At 41.6% G+C, this 14,548-nt stretch overlaps 1 protein-coding gene across 6 annotated transcripts in view; it reads left to right on the forward strand.

Annotated features, from left to right (window-relative positions):
• CAMSAP1 (calmodulin regulated spectrin associated protein 1) overlaps window positions 1-14,548 on the forward strand; it is a 33,045-nt gene that overhangs the window by 15,070 nt on the left and 3,427 nt on the right. For 5 of the 6 annotated variants that reach the window (XM_012578382.5, XM_030286656.4, XM_030286651.4 and 2 more), the window contains 13 exons: window positions 1,912-2,174; window positions 2,362-2,523; window positions 3,137-3,217; window positions 4,181-4,213; window positions 7,429-7,570; window positions 8,523-8,662; window positions 8,762-8,858; window positions 9,271-9,448; window positions 10,040-10,134; window positions 10,484-10,568; window positions 10,929-13,365; window positions 14,055-14,191; window positions 14,280-14,488. In XM_012578382.5, coding sequence (XP_012433836.5) covers window positions 1,912-2,174; window positions 2,362-2,523; window positions 3,137-3,217; window positions 4,181-4,213; window positions 7,429-7,570; window positions 8,523-8,662; window positions 8,762-8,858; window positions 9,271-9,448; window positions 10,040-10,134; window positions 10,484-10,568; window positions 10,929-13,365; window positions 14,055-14,191; window positions 14,280-14,488 — 4,059 coding nt within the window. The remainder of the gene's footprint in view (window positions 1-1,911; window positions 2,175-2,361; window positions 2,524-3,136; window positions 3,218-4,180; window positions 4,214-7,428; window positions 7,571-8,522; window positions 8,663-8,761; window positions 8,859-9,270; window positions 9,449-10,039; window positions 10,135-10,483; window positions 10,569-10,928; window positions 13,366-14,054; window positions 14,192-14,279; window positions 14,489-14,548) is intronic. The other variant, XM_030286653.4, reaches the window with a different exon arrangement.

Consider the following 14,548-nt stretch of genomic DNA (forward strand, 5'->3'; position numbering starts at 1 on the left):
TGTCCACCATTCCAGCCCAATTCCAGGCAGTCACCTCAGTTCCTGAGCCGGTGGAGAGCAGGTGTTGGAACTAAACCCTTCATCCAAATGCTTCAGATTTCAGACTTCTGGAATTTGCTTTTTTTTTGTGTTGTTTTAAAAAAAGCCTTTAAAATTTGGAGTGGTGCTCATGCTCTGCCAGAGATGTACAACTTCATGGATATTTTATGAGCTTGTATTATTTCCTTTCACAAATAATTCTAACACAAAGCAACATGCCTTTGGTTGTTAAAGGTGTAGCTGCTTGTAATGAACCAAAATATTGAATTATACAAGCTGCTTTGCATATGGATTTTTGCATCTTTTCTCAGTCTTTAGAAATGGAAGCTTGAGTTCTCTATCTGGAAATGGAAATGACCATTAAGTGGAAGGAGCTTTCAACAGCCTTTGATTTTAGGTCAGGTTGACTAATATTAAGAAGATTAAAAATATCTGAATTTATTATGTGCTTCACTGAAAATGGACATCCATGTTAACAAATGCTACTTAGGTAGTGCCAGTGGGTTTTATTGTGTGTCTTCCAACCATCTTCAGTGGAAACTCACATTCAGTGTCACAGGAAGGAAAAATAATTATCTTAATTAAAAAAAACTACAGAAAGCCTTTTAAACTTCCCATTTTGAAAAAGAGGGCCAGCACTGTGTGACTGACAGGAGCTGTTAGACAGCACTGGTTTGCTGCATATTTTTATCTAAGTGAGATGTACTTGTAGCTCATACAATAACACTCTGTCTCCATTCTTCTTCTTTATGAACATCAAGTGCTCTGCAGTATACAAATATTGTGTGGCTTATTTTGCAGCTCAAAGGTATGGGTAGGAGTTTCTTGGAATGGGAAAATTTAATTATTCTGGAAATGAGCTGAATGAAAAGTAAATATGCTGCCAAATTAATAATTCTTCTAAGTGTAACTGTATATATTTAAAATGAATTGTTTAAGTGACTTTGGGGAAAGATGTTCAAAGTGACTGGATAGCATCAGATAGAATTTTATGTTTGAAATTTAGGAAAAGTCAGGCTACTATTAAGACAATACACTTGAGGCTAGAAGATATTTTTCTTGGAATTGCAGACTCTCATTATTCCTGCTTGGTTGTTATAAAGATCAATAGCTTCCAGGCTGATTACCCAATATGAGGAGAAGGATTTATTTTGGGATATAGAGCAAGGGATGGATTTGAGATGTCTTGGACATATTTAGAGTGATTGGAATATTAGTTGTTGTTAGTGCCTTTCTCTCTTGCCAGCTCTGAGCTGTGCTGGGGAGTAGTAAAAATGTGTTTATGGCTGGTGGTGTGCAAGGGTGAGGCCTGCTGTGTTGCTAATTTTAGCTTCTTCCAAATTACTACACTCAGGGTCTAGACTCAGTTTGATAAAATCCTAACACAACTTGTGGAAATTGGGCCAAGGCAGAAGAAGTTCAATTTTAGACTTGGTTTAAAGTTCCTGCTTAATCCAAATGGAGTGGTTTTGCTTCCTAGGCTTGAATTATTTAAAGGCTGAAAGCTGCAAGACTTTGATTAATGCTCTTGACAAAAAAATAGATAATCAGCTCACTGGTTGGTTTGTAAAATGTTCAAGGTTTTAGTCAGATATTTTGGTCTTTTCATTCTGAATTGCCAAAATTCATAAAAACATCAGTGGCTTGTTTTTGAAACTGGCCAGCCGCTCTTGGTGACGGAGCTTTGCAGGTGTCCAGTTGCTGTGCACGGATGCTTTGGGATTTTGCTTTGAGGATATGGATAAACTTTGCCCATGTGCCACCCATTTAAACCTGTGATCTAACAGCGAAAATCCCAAATAAAACACGAATCTCCCTGACATTGCCCAAGCTCTCCTGGTGACACATGGCGCTGTTCTCTCCGTGTTGCAGACAACGTCCCGGAGGAGCTGAAGGACCCGTTCTACATCGACCAGTACGAGCAGGAGCACATCAAACCCCCTGTGATCAAACTGCTGCTCTCCAGCGAGCTCTACTGCCGCGTCTGCAGCCTCATCCTCAAGGGGGACCAGGTGGCTGCTCTGCAGGGACACCAGTCCGTGATCCAGGCGCTGTCTCGCAAGGGGATTTACGTCATGGAGAGCGATGATACACCTGTGTCTGAATCTGATCTGGGCTCTGCACCAATCAAAATGGTTAGCTTAATTAAATCCACCTAATCATCTGCTTTTTATTTAACGCTATTTAAAATAGTAAATGGAGTGAGGAGCTCTTAATTTCTAGGTCGTAAACCTTAGGAATGTTTTGTTTTAAATACAGTTAGAACGGTCCGCTTTGTAAAAGGGGTTTTATTTTCCAATCCTCTCTGTTTTCTTCTTTCAGAGTTCTCATATGGCAATGATTGATGCTCTTATGATGGCCTACACTGTAGAAATGATCAGCATTGAGAAGGTGGTTGCCAGTGTCAAGCGTTTCTCTACATTCAGTGCCTCAAAAGAACTGCCCTATGATTTGGAGGATGCCATGGTTTTCTGGATTAACAAGGTAAAATTTACTTTGGGAAAAGCCTGCCTTTCTTTTCTTGTCACCTTTCAGATTTTTAAAATGGATTCTGATGTGTGTCTTCCTTTCTTACTTGTGCATTTCTATAATCTCTTCTACTTTTGCAGCTTGTGTTTCTTGGGGAAAAATAAAGTTACATTTAAAAATAAAGAAGATAATCAGGAACTAACTTAGAAAAACTGTAAAAATTGGATTCTTTATTTTCAGACAAGTTGCTATGAGGTGTGTTTTTTTGGTCGATGGGGTTTCTTTTAGGTGAAACCCTGTTTCATGCTAAATAAGAGTATGGACTTAACTCTGACTAGATGGAACATTTAACAGAAATGCTGGAATTTTTCCAAGGGCAGCAGTTAAGTCACTCTAATTCTTTTTAGTGACAAGAGTCACATTCCAAAGAGAATGTCCTTGCAAACCCAGGATTGTGATTTCAGCTACTGCTAATAGAGACTTGGTCTAGAAAACTGCTGTACCATGCTTTGCTATGAACTTTTTGTTTGTAGCATGAATTGACTATTAAGCAACAGGAGCAAGAAGGACACTCGTGGAAACATATCCAGGTGTGTTTTAATTCATTTTCTATGCTATGCCCTTTTAGGTGAACCTTAAAATGAGAGAGATAACAGAAAAAGAGATTAAATTAAAACAACAACTAATGGAAAGTCCAGGGCATCAAAAGGTAAAACAAATTTGTCTTCAGTTGTGATATTGTGTTGATGATGAATGGATTTAAATATCAGTATTTTCTTTGTCAGAGAAGTGTGAGGGCTCTAATTCTCAAAAGAGAGATTTTCTGCATGCAATTTGTTTTGTCTCTGTCATCAGTGCCCTTCCCTGCCTTTGCAGTCCACTGGTATCTCCTGACTTTCCTTTAAGTTTAAGCAGGATGAAAACAACTTGTTTAAACTAAAATAACCTGTATCAACTGTGTATGGGTAAATATGACTCAGTATTCACAGCACAAAATATATGTTATATATTTTGAAAGCTCTTGGGGCATGTTCTTTTTGCATGTTATTTGTATAGTGTGTATTTAGGGACTTATTCAGGTTCTGTCCAGGAAGGATATTCTTGGCATTCAAATGTTATATATGTGTGTTTGTAGTTTTTTTCCAGCTTTTTCCCTTGAAATTATATTACAATGCACTAATATTGCAAAATATAGCACACTTTCATTTATGGAGAATGTCAAATAGATCTTTCTCCAACATAATGTCTATCTGAGCTCCCAGTTTGTGATTTCATAAAACTTTAAGGTAAATTATAAATAACACATTCTTTTCTCAAATTGGCATTGCTAGGCAAAGGGCTCAAAGTGTGACCTATGAACAAGGCACAGTTTAATTTTCATGTTAGTGGCAAAGGTTTTTTTTATGTGCCTTTTATGGAAAATAATATCCTTCAGCAAAAAAGATCTGTTTAATTTACAAGTTGATCTGTGGTCCAAAGGACGCCTTGAATTATTTGACCCTATTGGCTGTTGGGTCTCATTTGGTATCTTTAAATCTAAATTTCTAGGCTAGAAGCCCTCTGAAATATGAAAGTGTTTATTGCTGAAGTGCATTTAAGTATTACTGCTTTTAACTTGCATTGCTGATGTTCCTTTCCTATTCCTACGTTCCTTTCCTTGCTTCCTGAGCAGTCTCCTTCCAAATGGTATTGGAAATTAGTACCTGTAAGTGAACTACTTTTACACCAGTTGTCATCCACCAAACCATGGCTTTTTAAACTTCCTCAGAGTGTTTGCTTCCATTGCAATGCTTCTCAGCTGCTCTTTGAAAAACACCTGTGTGAGCTTTTGGGTCATCAGGCTTTGTTTTCCAGACGTGCTTTGTGCATACTGTACAGCATACAGCATACTCACTTTACAGCATCTCCAAATTGCTTCCACGCTGCAGCAGTGAGGGAGGTGGAGTAGCAATAAAAAAAAAAACCTAGAGAATTACCAGTTGAAATGGTTGCATTTGCTGGGTTTGCTTGTAAGTAGGAATTGATGACAGCACTGAGGTGAGAGAAAAGCTGGGTGGCTTAAACGGCTGCCTAAGCTTGGAATCCATAGTTAAGATACTCAGATGTTTGTGCTTAAATAATGCTCTTACACTGCTCCTGCACCTGCTCTGCTGCAGATCTGTGAATCTGTCAGAGCCAGAGCGCTGCTGTTCTGAGGTGGGGTAGGAGATTGGCCACACCAGTTTGGTGGGACAGTTGCTGGGACTGTGCTCAGTTGAGCCTGGAGCTGGCACAGTGGGAGAGAAGACAGTTTGCACATTGGAACAGAATACTGATTTATCTTTGTGCTGAAGTGTGAAATTGGAATATTAATTCCACTATATATTTAAACAACAACAACAGAATTGTGCTTCTAGAAATCCTGCTTTCTTTTGTCAGAGTTTTCTGGGTTTATTTCAACTTGCAGAGGTTTTCCTTTGTTCCTTTGCTTGCCTCAGCTTTGATGCCCTTTCTCCTGCCCTTGCAGGAGCTGGTGTTACTCATTTTCTCTCTGGGAAGATGAGCTGTTGTCTCAGTTGTTAATTCCAAAGGGCATAGCACTTGGAAAAGGCAGGTGTGATCAGGCAGCCTCCCCATGATCTCTTTGCCTTCCCACAGAGAGCTCAGTCCCACTGCAGCCTCCTAATCCTTTGTTTGAACCAGATCTTTAGGCTGGAGTAAAAACTTCAAATATCTGAAATTAAAGGAAGGAGTAAATAAAGGTTGTGTTACTTCTGGCCCACGTAGATTTTAATGGTTTACTGGCAGTATTTGCAGTCTCTCAAAGTTGTTGTCAGGTTCTGTCAATTCCGTGCTTTTTTAATTTGTGATTTTTTGTTTGGTTGGGGTATTTTTTATACAGAATTATCTCTATTTCAGTAGCAGTGTTTCTGCAGTTAATGCATACAAATGTCATTCATTGTATGCATGGGCAGGAGGGTTACAAACCACAACACTCAGCTTAGAAAATAAGGAAGAATTCAGAATTTTCAATATAAAAGACTGAAGGGTTAAGAGACTAACAGCTGAGCAAAAAATAAGGAATTAAATTAAGTCCATAAAAACCCTCTTTGATAAATTTGTGGGGTTTTCCACCAAAGCCAAAAGAAACAAGAAATCTTTACAGATTTTAGTTCTTGGTATCGACTGTCATTGATTTAAATTCCATTTAAGCCAATTGGAAAAGAAATATTTTTATCTACTTTAACTACAGGAGGAATTAGAGTTGGAAAAGAATTTCTGAAGGTTTCTTTTTTTAATATGCTTACTTTAAGTGGATAAATGCTGACCCTTTCAAGCTAACCAGTTTACCTTGGTGTGCACACTTATTCTACCAGACTTAACAATCACATTTCTAGTGCATAATGGATGTTGCTGATGCCTTTGCTTTGTTTCTTGTTTGAATAATCACCATCCTATATCTCACTGTTTCTCTCTGTGTAAGCCTGATCTGATGCATGCCCTATCGCACTGCATGCTGGAACCAGTGGAATATGCTCGTGTGGTACAGTATGATTCCCATTCCATTACATCTTCATGGAGTGCTCCAGGCTGGGGAAAAACCCAATTTGCACCTGAGAAAAGGACAGGAAAAATAACATTAGCATGCAGAGATAGATGTGAGTTCCTTGGGAAACTTGGTGTAGCATATGCAAAATAAAGAGAAGAAACTGGTTCTCATTGCTCCAAGTGATCTTCATTGCTCTGAACAGATTTTTTCACAGCCTGTGCCATCCTAAACTGACACCTAGGAGTGTGTGTGTGTGTGTGTGTGTGTGTGTGTGTGTGTGTGTGTGTGTCTAGAGCTTTCCCAGGCTGGCTTGGGAAGTGTAGGGTGTTGGTAAGAACCAGCTTTCCTCTGATGATTCAATATGTGATTGGTGTGTCTGCACAGAGAAGAGATTCTGTTCAATCCCAGTGCTATCAATGCCCTGAAGTGTCCAAGGGATGTTTTCCCAGCACTGCCAGGTGTTTCTGCCAGACCCTGCAGTGCATTCTGCTTTTGCTTTCCCACCTGCTTTGCTGCTCAGTTTAGACACAGCCTCCCATAGTGTGTGGATGCTCAGGAAACAGCAACCCTGGAACTTGCAAAACTTGCAAGAAGCAATGCCAAGATTTGTTCTTCAGCTGACTGGCTTTGGCAGCTCCAGATTGCCTGAGGGCTGCAGGGTGGTTTGCACCAGAGCTTGATTTTGCTCTGTAGTAAATCAAGGGGAGTTTTGCTCGGGATGTCAAGGCCTCCTCCTCTCTGACTATTTTGGAAAAGGCCGTGGTTTTTATTTTTGCACAACACCTGCGTTGCACACAGATGTGCCATGTTCTGGTTCTCTCTGAGAGAACTTTGCTGTCTGTGGATGCAACAGCAAATCCATGGATGTGGGTAAGGTATGAGAGATCACCAGCCCATCAGAATGATTTTTGCTGTGTTTTGTTTTTCCCAAGCTGTAAGTGTTCTCATGCAGTTCCCCATGTCTCTTTCTTTGGATCTGCTGCACTCATACATCTGTGTGGAAGGGGTTTGAGTTAAATTGATTATAAGTTAAAATGTGTGAATGAAGTGAGGAATCCAGCAGCACAGATTGCTCCTGGGCATGAGGAGACTGAATAGCAGATGAGCAGCCTGCTCTAGTGCAAGGAGGTTGGGTTAGATGATCTTTAAGGTCCCTTCCAACCCAAACCAATCTAGGATTAAAAGAGAAACACCATTTCCTTCAGAATTGTCTTCCACAGGGAGAAAAGCACAACTTTGTCAGCTGGGCTTGACTTGAGGCAGAATGGCAGAAAGGATCCAGTGAAAAGAGTTTTCAATGCTTAACACAGATTCCTTTTTCTTTGCCTTTTTTGGTTTTCTTTGTCTTTTTGCCTCTTCAGCATGATGTGAGCCCTTGTTTCTCTCTGTAGGTGCGTTACAGAAGGGACCACCTCTCCAGCAGGCAGTTACCTTATTTCCCTGTGCTGGAAGATCTGATGAAGGATGGTAGCGATGGTGCTGCTCTTCTAGCTGTGATTCACTATTATTGTCCAGAGCAAATGAAACTGGATGGTATGTAATAAAGGTTTTGAGGGAATAAAAGGAATAAAAGGCTTTCAGGCTTTGAAAGCTGAACTAGAAATACATGAAAAATTAAAAATGCAGCACATTTAATAGGTAGTGGACTATGGCAGGTTGGAGGCAGGTCCCATTTGGAATCTGCATTTTAAAAATAATCTCTCTTTTTTTACTTTTACTGTATTTAGAAGACTGTGTTCTTTTTATTATGAGCCACAGAAGAATCCTTTCTTTTCCAGTTTTAGATGATGTGGCTTCCTTTGCTCAAATAACTGAGCTTGGTTTCAATGCCATAAAAATTGAGTACATGTCCACCAGTGTTAGCTGCTAATTCTCATGTTTTCCTTGGCATAACTTGGCATTTTAAAATCTAGATTTTGAAATAGTTTCTCTCAATCTGCAGAAATTGTCGCTCTTGAGCATTGCAAAACTTGAGTTCTCTTCCCCAGAAAATGTTTTTCTTAATAAATCAATGTCCTTGTTGCATTAACTTCTGCAAATCAACCTTTTGTATTGGTTTTTAAATTCTCAGATATGTTGTACCTTGCAGAGCTCCTGAGTGTTTTCAGAAGGAACCAGCACTGTGAATCCTAGGAGTAACCCTTTATTATATGCAAATCAAGATGTCTGGTTTTAATTGCTTTTGTATTTTGTCATTATGTGTGTTCTCTGTAGCCTGTTTACCTTTTCTGTGGCTGTGATAGACAGAATCCCCTGTGGGTTCAAAAATGAATGAAGAACTGATACTGTTCTCTGTGGTTTTCTTCCTCCTTTTCCTGTCCCTCTGGTTCTGAGCAGGTAGAGAAATGTCACTGGTAGCCAGTAAATATCCAGTGCTGGTGCAGAGTCTGTGAAGTTCCTGTATTTAGTGTTTCTGTGAGCTGGGGGTGGAAGGGTGATCCCTTGGGACAGTGCCAGAACTTACTCAGCCCTTTCTCCTTCCCAGATATCTGTTTGAAGGAGGTGACATCAATTGCAGACAGCCTCTATAACATTCAGCTCTTGAGAGAATTCTCAAATGAATACCTTAACAAATGCTTTTACCTCACCTTGGAGGACATGTTGTATGCTCCTTTGGTTTTAAAGGTAGGAAACATAATAAAAGATGTATTTTTCAATAAGATGTGGGTAATTCAGGAGTGTTTTGTTAATGTGAGGTGTAATTTTCCTTTTTTTCTGTTTCAGCCTAATGTCATGGTGTTCATTGCAGAGCTCTTCTGGTGGTTTGAGAATGTCAAACCAGACTTTGTACAACCAAGGGATATCCAGGAAATAAAAGATGGTAAGTTTGCAACTGCAGATAACTGATAGCATGTTATTTAGAAATTTACTTACATTTTAGTGAAACTGCTGCCTAGTGGTGTTTCCTTGGAAGGTTTATTTCTACCGAAGGTTTATTTGTGCTGAGGATCTTTGAAAAGCAGTAAAGTAGAAGGAAAATTAGTCCTAGATCCATTTGAGTTCTAATTTTTTAGATGGATAATTTTTGAACAGGTAATTTTCCCCCCTAAACCCACTAATTGTAACTTCCATTAAGCTCGCCAGAAGACAGATATTTGAAATAAAGACCAGTACTTCAGTTTACACTGTAGACCAAGTTTTCATTCTACCCTCTGCAATCTGAGAGCTTCCTGTCCTGTTCTGCTGCTCCCTGGCCACTGTGAGTCGTGCTGATGCTGTCCCTTTGTGCCCAGTCAAGGCAGTGATGCAGCAGAAGAGCAGCCGGCCCCCTGTCCCCATTTCCAACGCCACCAAGCGCAGTTTCCTGGCCACTCCTGCCAGCCCAAGCCCAGCAGAGCTGCAGCCCCCAGCCCAGGCAGCCCCTGAGGCCTGCAGCAGGTACTACCTGCACCCCGAGGAGCCTGACTACCTGTGAGTCTGTCTTCATCTTCTTCCACCTTCTGTTTGTGCCTCTCTTTGGATCCCTGGGGATTTGTGCTGCTGGGTGTTGTCATTTTGCCACAAACTGAGTGACCCAAAGGGGCTCCAGGAGAGCTGGTCAGGTGCTTGGAGCAAGCTGCTCTTGTGGGAGGTGTCCATGCCATGGCAGGGCCTGGAACTGGGTGGTCTTTCAGATCGCTTCCAACCCAAACCATTCTGGGGATCTGTTGAAACAAACTTCAGCATGATCTGATGTGGTTAATGAAGGGTTTTCAGCTGACATAAATTTCATTGTGACCTCTACGTTATTTCAGCCTTTACTTCATCTTGAATTTACTATTTACATAAGCATCATCTTAACTCTACTGTATTTAAAAACTTTGTTTGATTTCAGGTAATAGATTTACTTTTGTGTTGTTACATGTGAAAAACTTCTTGTTAAGGAACTTCTTAAAAATAAATGATACTATGTTTTAAAGAGGATGAGGGTAACTTACCAGTGTGAATTTGCAATTTGATTTTTTTTCTGATTATAGAAAAAAAAATTCTTTGTAGTAATGAATTTTTGCCTTTCTGAATTAGTGGCAAAGGAGGAAGCCCTGCCTTCAGCCCTTCCCATCCACTGCTCCCTTTGAGGCAAAAGCAACAAAAATCTTTACAGGGAGAAGACAGCCCTGGTAAGTCTGCCTTGAATTTGCCTTTCAACAGACAATGACTGTCAATGTCAATAAAATAATTAAAATATAGGTTAACTTCTATAAGTTATTTAGAATTTAATTAATCTGCAGTAACAGGGTGGGTGAGCATGTTGAGTTTCAGTAAATCATAAAGATATTTTAAGAAATGTAGTGGATTTTAATTTTTTCAGGCTTTGACTGTCTGTCTGGTAGCAGCTGCAGCAAATCTGTTTTCTGCTGCCATCTGTTGGGGAAGGAGCTATTCTGTTTCTATGTTTGCTGTTAAATGAGGCAAAAGCACTGGTTTAAAGACCAGTTGTGAACTATTATCAATTAAAAACCATTTCAGGCCATCGGCACCGTTCGAATTCTCTGACCCGCGTTGATGGGCAGCCACGAGGGGCAGTTCTGGCATGGCCAGAGAAGAAACCCAGGTAATTATTTATTACAGCATTGCTTGAGGAAGTGATACTGTGACAATTTGATTATGGTAATGTGATATCACTGCCTAGAACTGCACTGACAGTCACTTAATTTTGTTTTCTCCTTACGTGCACTTTCAGAGCTGACTGATTTTAGATTTGCAATTGAAAATAGGTTAGCCATGATTTTCAGGAAGTGCTGTTGAAAATGGAAGTGTCTGAAGTTGCTGCTTGGTATTGCTGGTCACTTGTGGTACAGGATGCATTTTTAAAATAAAACAACAATTTTAGCTGTCTGTATCATGGTCTTTATTTCAACAAATTGTACCTTGTTGTGCTTGTGTGTCAGTAGATTCTGCTTATGTTTTCTAGGCCTCTGTCTCAGCCAACACCATTTGCCCTTCATCATTCTGCCAGTACTGATGTGGATCCTGGCTCTGGTGACAGCATTAGCCTGGCCAGGTCCATCAGCAAGGACAGTCTTGCTTCCAACATTGTCAATGTAACCCCCAAAAATCAGCCCCACCCTCCATCGGTGAAAGCTAACGGGAAGAGCTTGCTGAACAATGTAGAAATGGAGGATGAAGATGAAGAGCTCATTGCAATCATCAGATCTGAAGAAAGGCCAAACCGTGGTGACCCTGAGGTGCAGAATGCAGCAGCCAGGGTGCCCAGCATAGTGGCCACAACGTGGTCTCCAAAAACAAACAGTGACCCTTCAGACAGCAAACCTGAGAGTTTTTACCTGGAGCCTTTAATGCCTGCAGTCCTGAAACCAGCCAAGGAAAAACAGGTCATCAATAAAGAGGATGAGTGTGGGGAGGGGAAACAGAGGAGTTTTGTAACCAAGAGGTTAAATGAAGGACACTTGTCTTTGATCCGCAAGAAAGCGACGAGCAGTCATGGTGAGCATGACCTCAATAGGACTTTTACTCCAATTTCTAGCTCTGATTTCACTCCAGTTGCAGATCCCAGTTCTGCAGATGCAATGGCCCTGGGGGAAGCAGGTGTAGAAGCTTCCAGACCATTGGCTAGTAGCAGTTTAGATCCTTCCTCTCAGGAGCTCTCCGCTGGAGGATTCTTTCTTCATGCTGCTAAACCTGATGATGAGGTAACAAGTAAAGTCAGCGTGAGTTATGGGAAAGGTCTCAGCCTGCACGTTCAGGATGCCACCTGGACCATGGTGAGACACGACTCGGAGCCGGATCTCTTGGACATGGACGATGCTGACCAGGATTTGGTGGCCATAGACAACCATCCTATGGTCACTAAGTACATTGGTGAGGAGGAATCTGCCAAGCTGCAGGAGGACATGAAGGTGAAGGAACACGAGGACAAGGATGACGCCAGCGGCCGCTCCAGCCCCTGCCTGAGCACCATTTCCCAGGTGAGCAGCGTGTCCGTGGCCAGCGGCAGTGTCCGCATGACCAGCTTTGCTGAGAGGAAGCTGCAGAGGCTCAACAGCTACGAGACCAAGTCCAGCACGAGTAGTTCCCAAAAAACCACCCCAGATGGGTCAGAAAGCTGCCCAGCACCACTGACCACGTGGAAACAAAAGCGAGAACAGAGCCCCAACAGACAGAACAAAGACAATGTTAATCTTTTGGCTTCAGAGCTGGTGCAGCTCCACATGCAGCTGGAAGAGAAACGCAGGGCCATTGAGGCTCAGAAGAAGAAGATGGAAGCCTTATCAGCAAGGCAGAGACTAAAATTGGGCAAGGCAGCTTTCCTGCATGTTGTTAAAAAAGGGAAGTCTCCCGATGGTCCACAACCTCTTAAACCAGAACATTTTGCAAAAGAATATTCCCGGCACAATGGGGAAGATTTAGATGAAGTTTCTTTGGGTTCCAAATCTGAGGAGTTTCTTGTGAAAGAGGAGGAGAGAGAAGAAATGCTCAACGATTCTCAAGAAGTAGCAAAAGTAAAAATGCAGGAAAGCTTGGCTTTTGCTGAGCAACACAAACCAAAAGACCCTGCTGCTATACACGATTTGGAAAAAAGTAAAATTATTTCTGTTGCCCTCCTAGAAGACAACGTGACTGAAGCAGATATAAATGAATGTGATCTTTCTATCGAGAAGCTGAATGAAACCATCAGCACCCTGCAACAGGCCATCTTAAAGATATCCCAGCAGCAGGAGCTGCTCATGAAATCTCCAACAGTGCCATCCCCAGGAAGCAGAAATAACTCTCAGGACCAAAAGGTGAAACCTTCCATTCATTTTGTTGAGCCCCTGTCTCCAACTGGAATGAACAGCCTGCGGAAACCGCCGCGGCTTGGCCAAGGAAGGACTCCCCGGCCAGGAAGGCCTTCAGAGCTGAAAGTCCCAAAGGACAGGCAGCAGAATTCAGCACGTGTTAAAACCCCTACTCCCAGCCTAGAAAACCTTCCACATTTGAGACCTTTCCCACCCAATAGCTTGGCAAAGACACCCACGGAAGTGGGACTGGAAAGCAGCCCTGATCATGGAAGTGGTTCCCAAGAGAAGTGTTTCTTTGATACCTATAGACTTCATGATGAGAGCAATCAAAGGGCACTTGTTCTCTCCACCTCCAAGGATGCAAATATTCTGTCTGAAATGAGCAAAGAGGTGAATAACAGCTTCAAGGAGACAGGGTTGAATTCTTCTGATGGCTCAGGAAAAGAAAATGTCCCAGTGGATGAGCCCCTGAGAAGCAAGGCTAATCTCATTGAAGTAGATTTGTCTGACTTAAAAGCTCCAGATGAAGGAGAACTTGAAAACCAGGATAGCTCCACGGATATGATTAGTGAAGGTGATCAGAAGTCTGGTGTGGGTTTTTTCTTCAAGGTAAATGTGTTACCTTTCTCTCTTTTGTTACTGTTACACACTCACCCAGCATTAGAGCTGGTGTTTCCCAGTCTCCTGATGGAGGACAGCCCTCACTGGTTGCAATATTTGGATATAAAAAAGCTGCATTGGAAAACAGTTACTGTTGGAAAAAAGAGAGAGATCTGCTCTCAAAACATTTAGTGTCTTAATTTGTATTTAGCAATGATTATTGTCAATACCACAAATGTGCTGACATGATAGTTTCTCTTTTAATTTCCCTTTCAACAAAGTCAAACTAGTCTCAGTCTCAGGGAATTTAACTTTTGGGGTCTTTGTAGTGTGATTGATTTGGACTGATTGCCATTCACTGGGATTATTTGCGGTCTATCCTGGCCCACACCATAGTTGCATTGTACTTTGCAGGTCTAGAAGGTTTTGTGATGATTAAAGATATTTAAAAACAAATCAGAGTAAGATGAGCCCCTTTTTTTCTCCTCACAGACTTAAGGGAACACTAAAACTATCTCTTAATATTTTCTTGAGAAATAAGTGGTTTTGATTTATGCTCATCAATTCAAAAAACGTAAAGATTTCCAAAAGGAATAGTTTTTCTTCAAGTTTTCCTGGAATCTTCAGCAATCTTGTGATGTCCAGCTCAATATATTGTCCACTATTCCTTAAAACTTCCATCCCTTTGGGTTTTGCAGGATGAACAGAAGGCAGAGGACGAGCTGGCCAAAAAGCGTGCGGCGTTCCTTCTGAAGCAGCAGCGCAAGGCCGAGGAGGCTCGGCTGCGGAAGCAGCAGCTGGAGGCTGAGGTGGAACAAAAAAGGGACGAAGCTCGGTAATGATGCACAGAAAAGAATTTCTCTTTATTTTAACGTGAGGAGGCTGTTCCATGCTGAGTGCACTGTCCTTGTGTTCTGTGGCAGCCGCAAAGCTGAGGAGGACTGGATACGGAAAGAAGAGGAGAAGGCTCGGCGAGAACTCATCAAGCAGGAATATCTAAGGAAAAAACAGCAGCAGATTTTGGAGGAGCAAGGGCTTGGGAAGCCCAAATCCAAGCCCAAAAAACCCAGGCCAAAGTCGGTCCATCGTGAGGAATCTTACAGTGACTCAGGCACGAAGTGTTCTTCCACACGTAAGGATCTGCATTGGTTTGCCGTCCCTGAGTTTCAAATCTGCTGTAACCAAATGTGTT

This window comes from Taeniopygia guttata, chromosome 17 (genome assembly GCF_048771995.1).
Source record: "Taeniopygia guttata chromosome 17, bTaeGut7.mat, whole genome shotgun sequence".
Taxonomy (NCBI): domain Eukaryota; kingdom Metazoa; phylum Chordata; class Aves; order Passeriformes; family Estrildidae; genus Taeniopygia; species Taeniopygia guttata.